Here is a 19,807-nt window from a genome sequence, read left to right as displayed (position 1 = left end):
CTGATGCCGACTCGTTCTGGCTACTGTGATGGAGATAGGGCGTATTCATCCGCGCCCGGCATTCCGGGTGGACTAATCCGCCATTGTTCCGTTACGTTCCTTAGAGTGATGAATTGGTTCCGGCACTTTTGATACAGTTCGGTGTTTGTACCGAATGGGGCGGCCGCATAGGTGTTTTTCTGTCTGATCGGCCCCTGTAAACGGCTGTCATCAGTTTTGGTGTTGAGGGCGCCTGCGCGGCCGCCATCTTTCTCAGGTGCAGCAGGGCGCATGCGCGGCCGCCATCTTTCTCAGGTGCAGCAGGGCGCATGCGCGATCGTTCTCGACCCGGAAGCCCGAAGAGAGACACTTTTGTGAATTTCCTCTCCTGGACTGAGAGTTAAATTCCTTTGGAAGCTCCTTTAGAAAGAGGAGGATTTACTAACGGGAATTTCAAACCAAACATCACATCATCATCTGACAGACTTACTCCATTCACCACGACCTGAATATCATTGGGAGGTAAAATGTTTTTTCTGTTCTGTCTGAGGACAAAGATTTCAGATATCAAGAATGACTGGGAAGATGTAAATGACCATTCCAGGTTAAATTTGAGACTAATTACACCGATCACATTGGAGAAGTTAAATAATTTGCTGTTGTACTCTTATGTATGCAGGTACATTTTAAAATTACCACATTAGCATACTTGGCAGCTAAACTGGGCAAACTGCTGACCTTGTTAGTAGTGAGAGTTACTATCCTGGATTTTGTTCAAGTTTGTTGTTACTGTTGCATTTCATTCAGCTCACCGTGGCTACAAAGTAGGTATTCGGTCTCATCCCAATTTCCAGATTATGGTCTGTAGCTTTTTAAGAGACATCTGAATTGATGTAAATCTAAATACTTTTTAAATGTTATGAGGGTTTCTGCCATCATTTCCGGCAGCATGTCACAGATCCTCACCATCCTCTAAACCTCCTAGTCCTTCCCTAAATCTCTGCCCCCTTTTATATGTATCCCTCAACCAAAGGGAATAGGACCTTCCTATCCAAGCTATATAGATCCCTCAGAAATTTAAAAAATGTAAATTTAGATATTTTTCCAATCAAGGGGCAATTTAATTTGGCCAAGCCACCTACCCTGCACATATTTGGGTCGTGGGGTTGAAACCCACACAATGGGAGAATGTGCAAACTCCTTACAGACTGTGACCCGGGGCCAGGATCGAACCCGGGTCCCCAGCACGCAGGCACACAACCAGTGTGCCACCATGATCCCCCAGAATTTTATACATTGAGAATAATCTTTATTGTTGTCACAAGTAGGCTGACATTAACACTGCAATGAAGTTACTGTGAAAATCCCCCAGTAGTAACACTCTGGCACCTATTTGGGCACAGAGAGAGTATTAGAACAAAGAACAAAGAAATGTACAGCACAGGAACAGGCCCTTTGGCCCTCCAAGCCCGTGCCGACCATGCTGCCCGACTAAACTACAATCTTCTACACTACCTCGGTCTTTATCCCTCTATTCCCATCCTATTCATGTATTTGTCAAGATGACCCTTAAATGTCACTATCGTCCCTGCTTCCACCACCACCTCCGGTAGCGAGTTCCAGGCACCCACTACCCTCTGCGTAAAAAACTTGCCTCGTGTATCTACTCTAAACCTTGCCCCTCTCACCTTAAACCTATGCCCCCTAGTAATTGACCCCTCTACCCCAGGGAAAAGCCTCTGACTATCCACTCTGTCTATGCCCCTCATAATTTTGTAGACCTCTATCAGTCGCCCCTCAACCTCTTTCGGTCCAGTGAGAACAAAGCAAGTTTATTCAACCGCTCCTCATAGCTAATGCCCTCCATACCAGGCAACATTCTGGTAAATCTCTTCTGCACCCTCTCTAAAGCCTCTACATTCTTCTGGTAGTGTAGGCGACCAGAATTGAACACTATACTCCAAGTGTGGCCTAACTAAGGTTCTATACAGCTGCAACATGACTTGCCAATTCTTATACTCAATGCCCCGGGCAATGAAGGCAAGCATGCCATATGCCTTCTTGACTACCTTCTCCACCTGTGTTGCCCCTTTCAGTGACCTGTGGACCTGTACTCCTAGATCTCTTTGACTTTCAATACTCTTGAGGGTTCTACCATTCACTGTATATTCCCTACCTGCATTAGACCTTCCAAAATGCATTACCTCACATTTTTCCGGATTAAACTCCATCTGCCATCTCTCCGCCCATGTCTCCAAACAATCTAAATCCTGCTGTATCCTCTGACAGTCCTCATTGCTATCCGCAATTCCACCAACCTTTGTGTCGTCTGCAAACTTACTAATCAGACCAGTTACATTTTCCTCCAAATCATTTATATATACTTATATATATATATATTCAGAATGTCCAATTCACCTAACAAGCACGTCTTTCGGGACTTGTGGGAGGAAACCCATACAGACACTGGAGAACGTGCACGCTCCGCACAGACAGTGTCCCAAGTGGGAATTAATCCCGGTACCTTGGCGCTGTGAAGCAACAGTGCTAACCACTGTGCTACCGTGCCGCCCATAAAACAGTTCAGCTCAATGTTCTCAGATTAAAGAAGCTGAAGCGCCCAACGTGGGTCTTGAACCCACGGCCCTGGGATTAAGACTCCCATGCTCTACCGACCAGGCTGCTTTTGAAAATTTCATTTTGGTTTCCCTTCAGACATTTCAGTTCCAAAGAAAACAGGCCCAGTTTGTCCAAACTTTCCTCTGCGCAAGCATTGTTAATTTCTGGCTGATGTTCTTAAATCCCCTCTGTGTTCTCTCTGGTGCAATCTTCCTCTACACAGAAATCTCTCTCTGGCCTAACTAGTCCTGTCCTGTCATTTATCATGAAATCCTTTGCCTTGTTTTGCCTCCAGCTTTCTTCCTCACTATCAAGTGTTTAATCATTTTTGTGTCACAGGTAAACTTCTTATTCATGTTCCTACATTTACTTTCAAATCAGTGATGTCACCAGGAGTGAAGGGCCCAGTACTGATTCCTTGGAAACCGGCACTGGAAACAGCCCTTTGATTTTCTCTATTCTTTATCGGATGTGAGTGTCAGGGGCAAACCAGCTTGGTTGCCCATTCCTAATTGCCCTTAAACTGAGTGGCTTGCTGGGCAATTCAGAATAAACCACATTTCAGTGAGTTGGCCAGATCAGGTAATGCAGGAGCAGACCCGATGGGCCGAATGGTTTCCTTCTGCACTGTAGATTCTATGATTCATTGGACATCCTGTCCCATGTGTCCAAAGCTCTGCGGCTCTGTTCAGTCACATGATGGCCCAGGGCAGAAACTCCCAACCCTGAGTAGACAACACCCTCAAATCGAGGGACTGCTGATGACAAGAGGGTCAGTGTGCAGCGGGGGGGGTGAGCGGTCATCCTGGATCAGGGAGCAGGAGGGGAGAATATGGTGAATTTCTATCCTGGACTGATGGTGATTAATTTTGGAAACTCCTTTTACAGGGGATTAGTAGGGGAGGATTTACACACAGCAAATTCAAACCAGGAGAAATGTTTATCTTTCCTGAAGTTCATTTCTGGACTGACAGTAATGCCTTTGTAAACTTCTTTCACAGGGGATTAGAAAGGGATTCGCAGACAGAAAACTCACAACCAATCCTCACATCAAATTCTAACACCACTGCTCGAGTTGCCAGGACCTGGAGATTATCGACCTTTGTGTGTAAGCATTGAGTTCAGGTCATTACCACTCACTGTGTAAAATCTTCCCTTTAGATCTTGCTCACAATCATAAATCTGTGTCCCATAATCCTTTTACAATCTGCTAATGAACAGCTTTTCTTTATCTTTTGCTGGGTTTGCTGTTGTCGTTTCCGGTGCCTGGGTCGCTGCCGGGTGGTCCGTCCGGTTTCATTCCCTTTTCCTGTTTTTGTAGCAGTTGAATGGGCTTGGACCAGTCCATTTTAGGATCCAGTACGCAATTGAGATTTGCTCCAAGAATCAATTGATGTGTATCCAGGTCTGGGATGGGTCCCAACAATTATTTTGCAAATGACACATTGTCCCAGTTAGGGGCAACGACCCACTGACCACCATGTATCTCCCATTACTGTCCGCAATGATCTTAGTGACCGAAAGAGGACCTGTTTATCGAATAGAATTGCAGCACCTCACGGGCAGCATGGTGGTGCAGCGGTTAGCACTGCTGCATCACGGAGCCGAGGTCCCAGGTTCGATCCTAGCTCTGGGTCACTGCCTGTGGAGTTTGCACATTCTCCCCGTGTTTGTGTGGATTTCACCCCCACAACCCAAAGATGTGCAGGGTAGGTGAATTGGCCACGCTAAATTGCCCCTTAATTTGAAAAAATGAATTGGGTACTCTAAATTTATGAAACAAAATAATTGCAGCACCTTGAGCCTTTCGTCAAAGCCCGAGTGAAACACTTGGCTCACCCCTCCACAGTCTGGTCTGATCTCCAACCCGCAAGTGAGTCTCCTGAAAGAACACCACAGCAGCATTTAGATTCTTTCGGTGAGTGAACACCCTCCACCTCTTCACAGGTCCACCCAATCCCCTTACGTTCAGGTGACCAGCTGAATCAGGGTTCTCCCCATCCCCCCATCACGGAATCCGCCATGAGGGACTATCCAGTGAATCTTCAAAATGTACAGGCCAAGAGTCCACCCAAGATGGCTGCCACAGACGTATCCATACACTCAGAGTAAAACAAAAACAGTTCTTTAGTCATCTGTCAGCTCACCCGTCTCCCTCCTCACCCCCTATATATCTACATTGTGTTTCATAAAGAAAATCTCACTTCATCCTTAAACAGATTTTATCAGAAAATACCAAAAACTATATAGAGGATATCACAACACCCATCCCACCCCACAGGAAAGGTAGATCTTGTCCAATACAGATAACTGGACCCCAGTTCATGCTTTACAATGAAGGCATTCACCTCCTCCAGTGTCTCAAAATGGAAGTCTTTAGACTCCTATGTAGCCGCAGCTATGCCGGGTATACCCCCCGAATCAAACTCCTTTCTCACATAGAGCAGTCTGAACCTTATTAAAAGCCACTCGCTTCCTCACCAGCTCGGCTCCTACATCCTGTTAAATCCCCACTGAGGGACTCCCTTCCCACACTCAGAACAGGTGAGTGCTCTGTCGCCGGTGTGACTACGGTGATGAATCTCCAGCTCACATGGGGATCTGAATCCCTTCCCACAGTCCCCACATTTCCATGGTTTCAGCAAGCTGCTGGTGTCCTTGTCCCTTTCCACGTTTGACGATCAGTTTATGTCTTGTCCCCACAGAGAACATGTGTACGGTCTCTCCCAGCTGTGAATGGTGTGATATTTTTTCAGACTGAGTAACTGGTTAAAGCTCTTTCCACAGTCAGTTCACTGGACCACTCTCATGCGAGTCGTGTGTGTTTCGGGGTTTTTTCAGTCACACTGTTCTTGATACCTTTTCCTACAGACAGAACAGACAAACATTTCTTCTTCCACATTCACGGGCCAATGATATTCAGGTCCTGATGAATGGAGTGACTCTGTTAAATCTTGATTATCATAGATTATCATAGAATTTACAGTGCAGAAGGAGGCCATTCGGCCCGTCGAGTCTGCACCGGCTGTTGGAAAGAGCACCCTACCCAAGGTCAACACCTCCACCCTATCCTCATAACCCAGTAACCCAACCCAACACTAAGGGCAATTTTGGACACTGCCAATCCACCTAACCTGCACATCTTTGGACTGTGGGAGGAAACCGGAGCACGCGGAGCAAAGCCACGCACACACGGGGAGGATGTGCGGACTCCGCACAGACAGTGACCCGAGCCGGAATCGAACCTGGGACCCTGGAGCTGTGAAGCAATTGTGCTATCCACAATGCTACCGTGCTGCCCTTTGTGAAGTTTGATTTGAGTTTCCATCTGTAACTTCTCCCTTTGTAATATCCTGTAAAAGGAGTTTACAAAAGCCATCATTAGGGACAGGCACGGTGGCTCAGTGGTTAACCGAGAACCCGGGTTTGATCCCGGTTCTGGGTCACTGTCCGCATGGAGTTTGCACATTCTCCCCATGTCTACGTGGGTCTGGCCCCCACAATCCAAAAATATCTGCCAGGTAGGTGAATTGGCCACGCTAAAGTTACTCTTTAATTGGGGAAAAAAATAATTGGGTCCTCTAAATGTAATTTTTTTCAAATCTTAAAAAAAAATGAAGTCATCACTGTCAGTCCAGGATAGAAATTCTGAACAGACAATTCTAGTTCCTCTGGAACATTTTTTCCTCTCTTGTTCCCCCAAAGCTGGAAATCCCAGTCCCACACACTCTCCCTCCTCCCTGGACTGAAATCCAAACCCATCTCACCTTCTGCACCATTTCTTTCCTCCACTCCCAGTTTTCTCCCTCCCTCTCTTCTGCCTGGGTTCAGTTCTCCAGCTCCTGTCTGCAGACTGACAATAAAATCAATGGGTCTTATTGGGAGCTTGGGGTCTCCAGCGGGTGTTTGTGAATCCTCCCTGCCCACCTGCCAGGGTTTCCTTCCTTCCCAGAGATCAGAGTCCTTATTGATGATTTGAGCCCAAACTGGAGCCACACTAAATCGCCCCTTAATTGGGAGAAAAAATATTTACGTGAAGGTTCACGGCTCCACAAAGTGTTTCCAACTCCTCCCACCCATCTCCTTAACACAGGCATTGTCAAAGTCGGGGGCACGACCCGCGGGTGGGTTGTGGGCAGGTATCGGGAGGGTCGCGGAGCCGTCCATCGCGGCGCTCCCGAACGCGCAAATCCGTGCGCAACAGCCGCAGCAGCTGACTTTTAATAATGTCGGCTGCAAGCGGCCTTAAAAATGGCCACAAACATATAGAAACCATGTGGCCGCACTGCGCATGCGTGCTCGCTCACCGGTGCGCATGCTCAGCGTCTTGCACGTGAGTTTTGCGCATGCGCACCGATGAGTGGGGCACGCAGGCGCAGTGCGGCCGCATTTTTTAAAGTCTAGTCGCAGCCTTTTTGAAGGCCGTTCGCAGCCGGCATTGTTAAAAGCCGGCTGCAAAAGGTTTGGGGAGAATGATGTGATTGGTTGCTTTCTGAACTTTGATGCTGATGAAGTGGAAGTCTCTTACTCAAGAATGGCGAGTGATCCAACGATGGTTCCACCGCAGCTGTAACTTCAACAAAGAATGTCAGCGTTTTTAATCTTGATTTTTAAACATTCCAAAACAAAGTGCCTGCAGGTCGTATTTGGAAGTTTTATCAATTAATTGATTGATTTTTAAGTATCTTTTATTTTTTAACTTTTTTAATTGTAATGTTTAAGTGAAATAAGAACATAAGAACTAGAAGCAGGAGTAGGCCATCTGGCCCCTCGAGCCTGCTCCACCATTCAATGAGATCATGGCTGATCTTTTGTGGACTCGGCTCCACTTTCCGGCCCGAACACCATAACCCTTAATCCCTTTAGTCTTCAAAAAACAATGTGGTGAAACTCCAATTTCTAGAGGATGAAAACATTTTCAGTTTCTGCATTTTTCTCCTGTTAAACTTTATCAAATAAACCCCTCCCCCCCCAAAAAAAAAACAAAGAGCCAGCTGTTGCCAGCGAATTTGCACAATCAGAGACGCAGAAGATTGAAAACAAAATTTGATGTATTCTAGAACGGAGGCAGAGAGCAGGTCTTGCCCCCTGAACATTGACATCACGGGCTTTGGACACGATTGCGAATCCTTCATTTTGTCAGCAGCAAACAAGGTAAGAGAAAATGGTGGGTCGCGAAGGTCGGCCGGCGAAGATTGGCCGGTTGACAAAAATGGGTCCCCGGAAAAAAAGTTTGAAAAACATTGCCTTAACCGGTTGACGCATTTATTTGACTGACTAAAAGCATAGCACTGCTGCCTCACAGGGCCTTACCGGCTTCGATCCCGGCCCTGGGTCACTGTCCGTGTGGAGTTTGCATATTCTCCCTGTGTCTGCATGGGTCTCAGCTCCACAACCCAAAGATGTGCAGAGTAGGTGGATTGGCCACGCTAAATTGCACCTTAATTGCAAAAAAAATAAATAATTGGTTACTCTAAATCTATTTCAAAAAAGATTGTCTCTTTCCTAATGTTCACAATTAAAGGGGTGGGTTCCCCAGGAGATGGCTGACTTTTCAGGGCAATTAAATTAATAATGGACAGAGATATCGCGAGTGTTGTTGCATGGTCCAGATTAGATATATTATTTAGTTTGTAATAAAGTTAATGTATTATTATTTCTTGTCTTGTAATGTAAGACTGTAGCTACGTTATAGATTTCCAGTCATCTCTTCCCTCAGAGGGTTGTTAGTCTTTGGATTTCTCTTCCACAGGGACCAGTTGTATCTGGGAGTCATTGAATATATTGAAGCACAAGTTTGACAGATATTTTATTGACAATGTAGTTAAGGGTTATGGGGAACAGGCGAAAATAGAGAGAAAGCTGAGATGAGGAGGGATTTCTTCACTCGTGGATGTGGTGAAGCTTTGGAATTCTCTACCCCAGAGGAATGTGGAGCCTCAGTCATCAGGTATGTTCAAGACAAATATTAACAGGTTTCTAGATATTGAAGATATCGAGGGATATGGGGACCGTGTGGGGAAAATGGTGCTGAGGTAGATCGGCCAAGGATCTCATTGAATGGTTGAGCAGACTCAGTGGGCCGAATGGTCTACTCTTGCTCCTGTTATAATCTCTGTGTCTTGGACAGGAAGCAATGAGCTGATCTATCAATCAACATGAATCAGCACCTTCAGGAGAATTGGGAGGCTGAATATTAGACACAGCAGAGTGAGAATGGAGGGAGATTGTGTGGGATGGAGATTCATAGCTTTTTGAGAACAATAGAGTAAATAATGTCCATTGAAATAGAATTGTCCGATCTGAATTTCTATCCTGTACTAACAATGATGACTTTTGTAAATTGTTTTTGAAGGATATTGGAAGAGGAAGAATTATAGACAGAAATCTCAAACATCACGTCTCGATGTGACAAACTCACTCGATTCCTTCTGATTTGAATATCATCGGGCTCTGGATATCATCGGCAAGAAGGAGAAATGTTTGTCCGATCTGTCGGCTTCAAAAGATTTTAAACGTGCATGTGATTGGAAAAGCACCGAGACCCAAACAACACACACCCGAGTGAGAGTGTTCCAGTGAACTAACTGAGGAAACATTAGTGTGACTGGAAAAGCACCGAGACCCACACAAAACACACCCGAGTGAGAGATTTCCAGTGAAATTACTGAAAAGAGCATCAACTATTACACAGCCTGAAAAAACATCACACCATTCAGTGAGGAGAGACTGCACGTGTTCTGTGTATAGACAAGGCTTCCAGTGACTGTCCAATCTGGATAGACACGAGGAGACCCAAAACATGGAGAAACCGTGGAAATGTGGGGACTGTGGGAAGGGATACAGATCCCCATATGAGCTGAAGATTCATCAACGCAGTCACACTGGGGAGAGGCCATTCACCTGCCCTCAGTGTGGGAAAGGATTCATTGATTCATCTGCCCTGCAGAAACATCAGCGAATTCACACTGGGGAGAGGCCATTCATCTGCTCTCAGTGTGGGAAGGGATTCCTTTCTTCATCCGCCCTGCGGAAACACCAGCGAATTCACACTGGGGAGAAGCCATTCACCTGCTCTCCGTGTGGGAAGGGATTCCATGATTTATCCAACCTGCGGAAGCATCAGCGAGTTCACACTGGTGAGCGTCCTTTCACCTGCTCTCACTGTGGGCAGGGATTCACTCAGTCATCCAGTCTGCAGACACACCAGCGAGTTCACACAGGGGAGAAGCCATTCACCTGCTCTCAGTGTGGGCACAGATTTAGAGCTTCATCCGCTCTGCTGAAACATCAGCGAATTCACACTGGGGAGAGGCCATTCATCTGCTCTCAGTGCGGAAAGGGATTCATTGATTCACCCGCCTTGCAGAAACATCAGCGAATTCACACTGGGGAAAGGCCATTCACCTGCTCTCAGTGTGGGAAGGGATTCATTGATTCATCCGTCCTGCGGAAACATCAGCGAGTTCACACTGGGGAGAGGCCGTTCACCTGCTCTCAGTGTGGGAAGGGATTCAGTGATTCATCCGTCCTGCGGAAACATCAGCGAATTCACACTAGGGAGAAGCCATTCACCTCCTCTTAGTGTGGGAAGGGATTACAAAGAAACATAGAAAATAGGAGCTGGAAGAGGCCATTTGGCCCTTCCCGCCTACTCTGCCATTCATTATGATCATGGCTTATCATTCAACTCAATAGCTTAATCCCGCTTTCCCCTCCATATCCTTTGATTCCCTTCGCCCAAAGTGCTATATCTAACTGCTTCTTGAAAACATGCAATGTATTGGCCTCAACTATTTCCTGTGGTAACAAATTCCACTGACTCACCACTCTCTGGTTGAAGAAATCTCTGTCCTAAATGGTCTAGCCCGTATCCTCAGACTGCGACCTCTGGTTCTGTACACTCCCACCATTGGGAAAATCTTTCCTGCATCTACCCTGTCAAGTCCTGTTAGAATATTATAGGTTTCTCTGAGATCCCCCATTCTTCTGAACTCCAGCGAATACAATCCTAACTGATTCAATTTCTCATACGTCAGTCCCACCATCCCAGGAATCAGTCTGGTAAACCTGCTCTGCACTCCCTCTAGAGCAAGAACATCCTTCCTTAGATAATGAGACCAAAACTGCACACAATATTCCTGGTTCGGCCTTGCCAAGGCCCTGTATAGAACAAATAACAATACAGCACAGGAACAGGTCCATCGGCCCTCCAAGCCCGTACCAGTCACGTGTCCTATCTAGACCAACCACCTGTATCCTTCTATACCCTGTCTGTCTATGTGCCTATCCAGATAAGTCTTAAAGGTCGCTAACATATCTGCCTCAACCACCTCACTTGGCAGAGCATTCCACTCCACCAGCACCCACTGTGTAAAAAAACTTCCCCCGCACATCTCCACTGAACCTTTCCACCCTCACCTTGAACTTGTGCCCCCTTGTAATTGTCATTTCCGCCCTGGGAAAAAGCCTCCAACTGTTCACCCTATCTGTATCCTTAATAATTTTATAAACTTCTATCAGGTCGTCCCTCAGCCTCCGTCTCTCTCGGGAGAACAATCCCGTTTATTCAATCTCTCCTCATAGCTAATACCCTCCATACCAGGCAACATCCTGGTAAACCTTTTCTGTACTCTCTCTCCAAAGCCTCCACGTCCTTCTGGTAGCGCAGTGACCAGAATTGGGACACAGTATTCCAAATGTGGCCTAACCAACATTCTATGTAATTGTTACATAATGTTTGAGCTTTTATACTCGATACCCCGTCCTATGAAGGCAAGCATGCCATATGCTTCACCACCATTTCCACCTGTGCTGCCACTTTTAAGTACCTGTGGACCTGCACGCCCAGATCTCTCTGCGTCTCTCTGCTCCTGATGGTCGGCATCTCCACATCATGAGTATTAAATGCTCTCAGTTCTGTCTATTATGAATCTTTGTTGCACCTTATCCAGTGCCTCTATTTCCTTTTTCTAAATGGAGATCACCAATGTTGTCAGTGCTCCCAGTGTAGTCTAACCCTGGTTCTAAACAAGTTGAACATTTCCTCCGTGCTTTTCAATTCTATCCCTCTGGACTGGAACCCTAGATAGGGCCCCACACTTTAACATGTGAAGTTCTTAGAGAGGGTGCAGAGGACATTTACAATAATAATAATCTTTATTATTGTCACAAGTGGGCTTACATTAACACTGCAATGAAGTTACTGTGAAAATCCCCTAGTCGCCGCACTCCGGCGCCTGTTCGGTTACACCGAGGGAGAATTCAGAATCTCCAATTCACCTAACAAGCACATCTTAGGGACTTGTAGTAGGAAACTGGAGCACCCGGAGGAAACCCATGCAGACACAGGGAAAACGTGCAGTCTCCGCACAGACAGTGACCCAAACCAGGAATCGAATCTGCGGATCTGTGCTGTGAAGCAACAGTGCTAACCATTGTGCTAGAATGGCACCAGGGAGAAGGGACTCCAGTTAGTTGGAGTGGCTGGAGCAGCTGAATTTCTCTCCTGAGATCACAGCATCTGGAGGGTGGAGAATAGGGCCATTCAGCCCTCTGAGACTGTGTCGGCTCCCTGTGGAGGAAGCCAGGCTGTCCATTGCCCTGTTCTATCCCCGAATCCCTGTAGGTTTATTTCTCTCAGTACCTGTCCAATTTCCGATTGAAATTCTTCCGTCGTCTCTGCATCTCCTACACTCATAGGCAGTAGGTTCGAGGTTGTTACCGCTCATTTTACATGGGACATAAGGCTCTGAGAGCACAGAGGAGTCTATGTGGCCCATTTTCCCATCCCAGCTCTCTGTACTGCGACCCATTTAATCCCAGAGTTCAACTATTTTGTTTTCTTTTTTGGAATATATCAAATGACAGTCTAAAGAGGCTTGACCACCATTTACAAACTGTATTCCAAATCACAACAACTAGCTGTGTTTTACAACAAATAATTGTGCTTATGGTGTGTCTAGAGGTTCACAGAGTATTCAAAGTATTCAAACTGTGTCAACGCCATGGTTATCACACAAAATTAAGACTCAGTCTTCATCAATGATTCTGGTGAGGACATCGAGTGTAAAAAATCTTAGTTTGCAGACAATTAGAATAAATGAACATTTCTATAAAACCTCTCACTACCACTGGACCTCCTAAAGTGTTTTAAAGCCAATGGAGTACTTTTGAAACATATTCACTGTTGTAATGTAGGAAGCTGTAAGTACCATGTGTAATCACATTTAGTTATAAAATTGTCATTTTCACAGTGTATTCACAAGGTCAAGGAAGCCCTTTTATACCTCTAGCATGTGGCTTCCTGCAGCCATTTCACCTTCTGTACCTTTTCTATATTAACTATGTATTGATTTCATAGCAAAAGAACACAATTCTATTCATGATTATTCAGTAGTGAACATTGATCATCATTAGTGAATTGGTGTATTGGGTAATTATATTGCAAAGACTAGATCTTTGTTTTAAAAAATAAACAATCAACCAAAATGTTTCCAGAAACTGCAGAGCTATCAGAATTTGTTTGAAAAAATAAATTGCTCAATAATTTTGAGAAGTTACAAGATGATGTGAGAAGCGTGTATATAATATTACATGTACTCAGCAGTGTGACCTCCCACCAGTAGATGGCGTCAGGCATCAGTCGGGTGACATCCAGCTACCAGCAGAAGGTTGTAAAGCGTGCACGAGGCCAGTTGCACATAAGGGTAGTTCCAAGAGTGTTGAATTTAACTCTGTGATAACTTGGTCTGTATAGCATTCTGATCATTACCGTACCACGTGTACATTAATAAATCATCGTTCTGGCTAAGTCACCAGCAATTCTGTAGTGTCATTGAAAGAATAGATCAAAGAACACAACACTAAACATCATATTCTGCCAAGACTATGTGGGCTAGGCATTGGAGGAATGGTATTGTTACTGGGCGAGTAATCCAGAGACCCAGGTTAATGCTCTGGGGATCTGGGATCGAATCTGCCTGTGACAGATGGTGAAATTGAATAACAGTATCGAATTAAAAGTCTGATGATAACATTCTTGATTGTTGTAAAAACTCATCTGGTTCACTAATGTCCTTCAGGAAATCTGCTCTCCTTATGTGGCCTGGCCTACACGTGACCCCAGATCCACAGCAATGTTGTGGTTGATTTGTAAGTGCCCCCTGAAATAGCCTCACAAGACACGCAGTTCAAGGGCAATTGGAATGAGCAGTAAATGCTGGCCCAGCCAGTGACGCCCACCTCCCATGAATGAATAATTTTTAAGGCGGCTCATTGTTCAATCTGAAGACGAGTAAGAAACTGTCTCTTTGATTGGATTTGATTCATTGTCACGTGTACTGAGGTACAGTGAAAAGTATTGTTCTGCGTACAGTCCAGACAGATCGTTCCAGACATGAAAAAACAAAGTGCGGATCTTGGCAGTTTGCTTAGTTCACAAAAGAATTTAATGGCTTTGTAGACGCAGATTAATATTTTAATCACCATCCAAAACATACCGAATGGTAATGTATGCTCATATAGACAGACACAAACGATACTGTAACTGAATTCAAGGAAATAGCAGAGATTTAACTGAACCTTTTGAAAGATTCGGCCTGAATGACAGAGAAACAGGAAAAGCCACTCAGGGAGATGAGGAAATCCAGGCTCAGTGCGGATTTGCTGTCACCCCTCCTTTCTTATACATGAACTGTATTTAGGCTGCAGAATGTTTCATACCAAAACACAGAGAGGTCAAATATAAGCAACACATAATTCTCAATTCACTTCCATTTAACTATATTTGACTTTGTTCAAAGGCTGAGTGTGGTCAAACTGAACAAAGATTCATGGGATTTCTGTTACCCAGTGAAACACTTTCTTTACTTGGTCAGTCATGTTTGCAATTCAATGGTGTATATTTCAGAGTTATTCAGGGTGAAGACTCGAGAGCTATTCAATTCAAAATGAAGTCATATATAACAAATAAATATACTGATGTTCAACATTGAAGAATGAAACAAATATTGAGTAAAATTGGTGGATATCTTCTGTAGGAAGCTAAGAATGATGCATTAATGATTGAACAGAGAGCATTATGCCGTTAGATATTTACTGAACAAATGCTGAAGTTCAATGTAAGTTCTATATCTTCTGGCCTTACAAGTTGAGACATCTGTTTTAAAGGAAAAGCTGTCTTCATGTAATAAGTGACTTGGCCTCCCAGCCGAACTATTGAAATCTGCAGCAAGACTGTGCAGTTGAACGTTGCACAGGGCAATTGGGTACTGTGCTGCCAGCTGTTTCTGTAGCGTAGAGATTATCACATTCACCTAACGTGCGAAAGGTGCTCTGGAAGCCAGTGATTCTAAACAAACCTGTTGGACTTTAACCTGGTGATGTAAGACTTCTTACTGTGCCCATCCCAGTCCAACACCGACATCTCCACATCATAAATTAGAAGCATTTAATGCTTCTGCCAATTTCGAATCAGACTCGATGGATCGAATGGCCTCCTTCTGCACTGTCTGTTCTATGTCCTATATGTAGAAGAATTCAATGATGCAAAATCGTACTTTGAATGCGAGTCTTTGCAAGTAATTAAGTCTTCACAGGTCAAAACGGTGCGACTGGAGAGAGGGATAATCACAGGTTAAAGGGGTGTGAATTGTCTGAAGCCAGGACAGTTGGTAGGGTTTTGCAAGCGCATGTAATGTGACATGAATCCAGGCCGTACTCGTGTGCGGAATCTGGCTAGCGGTTTCTGCTTGGCGATTCTGCGTTGTCGCGAGTCCTGAAGGCCGCCTTGGAGAACGCTTACCCGAAGATCAGAGGCTGAATGCCCTTGACTGCTGAAGTGTTCCACGACTGGAAGGGAACATTCCTGCCTGGCGATTGTTGCGCGATGTCTGTTGTCGCAGCGTTTGCATGGCCTCGCCAATGTACCACGCCTCGGAACATCCTTTGCAGCAGTGTATGAGGTAGATAACGTTGGCCGAGTCGCGCAGGAATATACCGCATACTTGGTTGGGTGGTGTTCTCACCTGTAATGGTGGTACCCATGGTGATGATCTGACACGTCTTGCAGACGTTGCCATGGCAGGGTTGTTTGGTGTCATGATCGCTGTTCTCCTGAACGCTGGGTAGTTTGCTGCAATCAATGGTCTGTTTGATGTTGCGCGGTTGTTTGAAGGAAAGTAGTGGGGATGGCCTTGGCAAGATGTTCTTCTTCACCGATGACTTGTTGAAAGCTGCAAAGATGTCGTAGTTTCTCCGCTCCAGGGAATTCATCAGGCGAATAAGGCTCCGGGAGTTCTTCCACAGACACCAGGAAGCATACAGCGAACCCAATGAGACAACCAATGAATCAGAACAGCAGACCGAGAGATCTGTGGGACTGGAAAATCCAGCCAGCAGGAAGGCCTGGAAAACCCCACCCATTGAACCAATCTGATCAGCTGATTCTACAGCTCCTCTTCCACGAACCCACTCAGGAAAATTGCCTCAAAGACCTTTCTCGTCCAAATTCTGAACTCACATCTTTCTCCTCTTTTCCTGCTGTTTCCCATCATGCTCTATCGGTGCTCCTCTTGTCTGAGAGACTTACCCTTTGGTCCTTTGCACCGATTCTCACTAAACTGTTTAACATCCAACGTCCACAATCATAGAATTTACAGTGCAGAACAGGCCATTCGGCACATCGAGTCTGCACTGGCCCTTGGAAAGAGTACCCTTCTCAAGCCCACACCTCCACCCTATCCCCATAACCCTGTAACCCCACTTAACCCTTTTGGCCACTAAGAGCAATTTAGCATGGCCACTCCACCAAACCTGCACATCTTTGGACTGTGGGAGAAAACCGGAGCACCCGGAGTAAACCCACGCAGACACGAGGAGAACGTGCAGACTCCGCAGAGACAGTGACCCAAGCTGGGAATCGAACCTGGGACAGTGGAGCTGTGAAACCACTGTGCTTCCCCTGATTTATTGGATTCAAGTTCAAATACCAGCCACAATGAAGCATTTGCCATGGTGGGGTTTGAACCCGCATTCTCAGAGAATTGTGCTGGGTCTCGGGATTACTCATCCAGTGACAATACCAGTACACCATCACCTCTCCAGTCAAGCGCTTTGCAGAGCTCGTCCGGGATATGAACTCGCATTTTGGAAACCCCCTAAGCGAAAATCATACCCCAGGGTTTCCATGGTATCTCCATGGAGTCAGTGTCTTTGTCCGTTTCCTCTTTAGACAATCAAGTGAAGCTTGGTCCTCACGCAGAACACGTGTATGGTTTCTCCCCTTAGTGAATAGTGTGGTGTTTTTTCAGGCTATAACCGGTTAAAGCTCTTTCCACAGTCAGTTCACTGGAACACACTCACTCTGGTGCGTTTGTGTCTCGTTGCTTTTCCAGTCACACTGCTGTTTGAAATATTTTCCCATAAACAGAACAAACATTTTTCATTCCAGTTTATAGTCTGAGGATATTCAGGTCCACACCAACCGAGTGACACTGTCGGATTTTAATGTGATATTTGGTTTGTGTTTCCTATCTGAAAATCCTCCCTCATGCCCTGGAAAAGGAGTTTACAAAGGTCACACTGTCAGTACAGGATAGAAATTCAGAACAGACAATTCCAGTTTCTGCGGAACATTTTTTTTCTCTCTTCTGTCCCCAAAGCTGTAAATCCCCGTCCCACACACTCTCCCTCCTTCCTGGGGCTGAAATCCAAATAAAGTATTTGATCATTATTTCTGTATCCTTTTACCAAAGTTATATAATTAGAGGTAAGAATATGCTTTATAAATCACTTCATCCATGACTTGTGACAGACATTAATCTGAATCACCCTGACTGAGCAGACAAAATAACAGAGGTGAACCTTGTGTCCAGAACTGACCACGTGAAGATTTGATGAGCAATTGTGAAGGTCGTTTCTCCAAATCTTCCAGGGTTTCCTTTGTTCTTCCTCTCCCTCTCGAACTAAGTTATACCGGATATCAGACTCAGGGCCAATTCTGGTTCTCTTCCTGCTGACTAAATAACTTCAATCAAATATGGAGAAGACTGAATCCACTGTTCGGCCCCTGTTCCAATCTCCATTCGTGACATACCGACTCTATCCCTCTCCCTGGCAACAGTCTGAGACTTAGCCAGTCTCTTTGTAAATCTGGTTTCATACTTGATCCAATATGAGCTTCTGACCTCATAGAACTTACAGTGCAGAAGGAAGCCATTCGGCCCATCTAATCGTCACTGGCTCTTGGAAAGAGCACCCTAACTAAGCCCACACCTCCACCTATTTACCATCGTCACCTCCCGATTCGACAATTCCATTACACACCTGGCTGCTCTCCCACATTCTGCCTCTGGAAACTTCAAGCGATTCAAAAGTCAGCTAACCATGTCTTAATTCACAGCAAGTTCCTTTCCCCTATGATCCCTGTGCTCCGAGACTTGCATTCGCTCCCAGTCAATTCTCACCCTTGTTTTCAAATCGGGGCTGTTTAGCACAGGGCTAAATCGCTGGCTTTGAAAGCAGACCAAGACAGGCCAGCAGCACGGTTCGATTCCCGTAACAGCCTCCCCGAACAGGCACCGGAATGTGGCGACTAGGGGCTTTTCACAGTAACTTCATTTGAAGCCTACTTGCGACAATAAGCGATTTTCATGTCATTTTTCATTTCATTGTCTCTCTCCGTGTCTGTCATCTCCTCCAGCCCCACAACCCCCTGAGATATCTGCACAGCTCTGATCCTGGACTCTTGCACCCCCCGCCCCCCCGATTCTAATTACTCCGCCATGGTTTTAAGTTCCCTCGGCCCCAAGCACTGAATTCCTTCCCGAAACCTCCCCGTCTCCACCTCACTTACCTCCTTTCACTCTTTAAAACTCACCTCTTTGACCAAGGTTTTGGTCACCTGCCCTAATATCTCCTTTTGTGTCTGGGTGTCTCACTTTGTTTTATAATGTTCCTGTGAAGTAGACTGGGATGATTTATGATGTTAAAGGTGTTATATAAATAGAAGTTGTTGTTGTTGACTGTAACCCTGACCTCCTGATTTACAATATCCCATTGGTTTCACAACAAACTCTGTCTCTGATGTTTTGCCCCCTGCGGGTTTGCAGCCTCTATAAAGACGGCGGCCGTTAACTCAGGCCTGTCACCGGGAGCAGGCCGCAGCTGTCCCCCCGCTCGATGCAAACCCGGGCCCGGAAACTTCTTATTGGTGTTTGGAGCCTCCACCGGGTTTCAGTGAAACCTCCCGGCCGAGTCCAACATCGGCACTGCGCGTGCTCCAGCTCACCAGGCCCTGGGAATGATTGACGGCAGCTCTGGTCCAATAGGACAAGAGGGGCGGGTCTGAAGGACCGATCGGTGCAGCTGCTCCAACCAATCGGAGTGAATGAGGGGCGGGGCTGAGCCCGGTCTCCCACGTGATCTGGAGCATGCGCAGTGCCGATTATAGCTCAGGACTGAAGCGGTTGGGTGGAACTCCTCACATCGCGCCCGGTAAGTCAAGAGGGAGGAATGGAGGCGATGAACGGATGGGGAAACTTCATAAACACTCCATGTTGGCCCCAAATACGAAGGTCGGATACGGCAGTTCAGCCGGCGAAAGCTGCTCGGGCTTTTCCCGGAGACAGGCCCGAGTGGGCGAAGTGTGCGGCCGGGCGCATGCGGAGGGCGAGAGCCCCGGCGTTTGCTCCGCCTCCCATTCACTCTGTTTGGTTGGAGGACCAGCCGCACTCGTTCGTCCTCCAGCCCCGCCCCTTCTTCCTATTGGCCCGAACCTGCCGTCAATCCCCGGGCATTGTGAGCTGGAGCAACTCCTTCACAATCATTGTCAGCTCCCTGGTTTGCAGTTGCGGGGCTTCTCCCTCCCTCCCGGGAACAGGCCCAGGTTAACGGGCACCATCCTGCTTCAGACACTGGAGGATGGTTCACATCAGAGGATGGGGGAGGGGGGGATAATAAATAAGAGCTTCCACTTCGCACTCAAATCAATGAGGACTCTGATCTCTGGCAAGGAAGGAAACCCTGGCAGGTGGGCGGGGAGGATTCACAAACACCCGCTGGAGGCCCCAAACCCCCAATAAGAACCCATTGATTTTATTGTCAGTCTGCAGACAGGAGCTGGAGAACTGAACCCAGGCAGAGGAGAGGGAGGGAGAAAACTGGGAGTGGAGGAAAGAAGTGGTGAGATGGGTTTGGTTTTCAGCCC

General features: G+C 46.2%; 2 protein-coding genes across 5 annotated transcripts in view; both read left to right on the top strand.

Annotated features, from left to right (window-relative positions):
* Positions 1-52: 52 nt before the first annotated feature.
* On the top strand, positions 53-13,411 carry LOC140418890 (uncharacterized). Of its 4 annotated transcripts, XM_072502541.1 has the most exons (5): positions 53-501; positions 3,600-3,706; positions 7,659-7,752; positions 8,351-8,548; positions 8,954-13,411. In XM_072502541.1, the coding sequence occupies exon 5, from the start codon at positions 9,401-9,403 to the stop codon at positions 10,181-10,183; it is 783 nt and encodes a 260-aa protein (XP_072358642.1). In that variant the 5' UTR covers positions 53-501; positions 3,600-3,706; positions 7,659-7,752; positions 8,351-8,548; positions 8,954-9,400; the 3' UTR covers positions 10,184-13,411. The 4 variants fall into 4 exon arrangements, with proteins under 4 accessions (XP_072358642.1, XP_072358641.1, XP_072358644.1 ...); XM_072502540.1 differs by lacking the exon at positions 8,351-8,548; XM_072502543.1 differs by lacking the exons at positions 3,600-3,706; positions 8,351-8,548.
* A 5,659-nt stretch (positions 13,412-19,070) lies between these two features.
* LOC140418873 (uncharacterized) overlaps positions 19,071-19,807 on the top strand; it is a 98,177-nt gene continuing 97,440 nt past the window's right edge. The window contains exon 1 of the mRNA XM_072502517.1: positions 19,071-19,095. The gene's annotated coding sequence lies outside the window, so the exon portion shown is untranslated. The remainder of the gene's footprint in view (positions 19,096-19,807) is intronic.

This window comes from Scyliorhinus torazame, chromosome 5 (assembly GCF_047496885.1).
Source record: "Scyliorhinus torazame isolate Kashiwa2021f chromosome 5, sScyTor2.1, whole genome shotgun sequence".
In the NCBI taxonomy this organism is placed as follows: domain Eukaryota; kingdom Metazoa; phylum Chordata; class Chondrichthyes; order Carcharhiniformes; family Scyliorhinidae; genus Scyliorhinus; species Scyliorhinus torazame.
The sequence above is the reverse complement of the archived record's forward strand: the minus strand, read 5'-3'. Positions and strand labels throughout refer to the sequence as shown.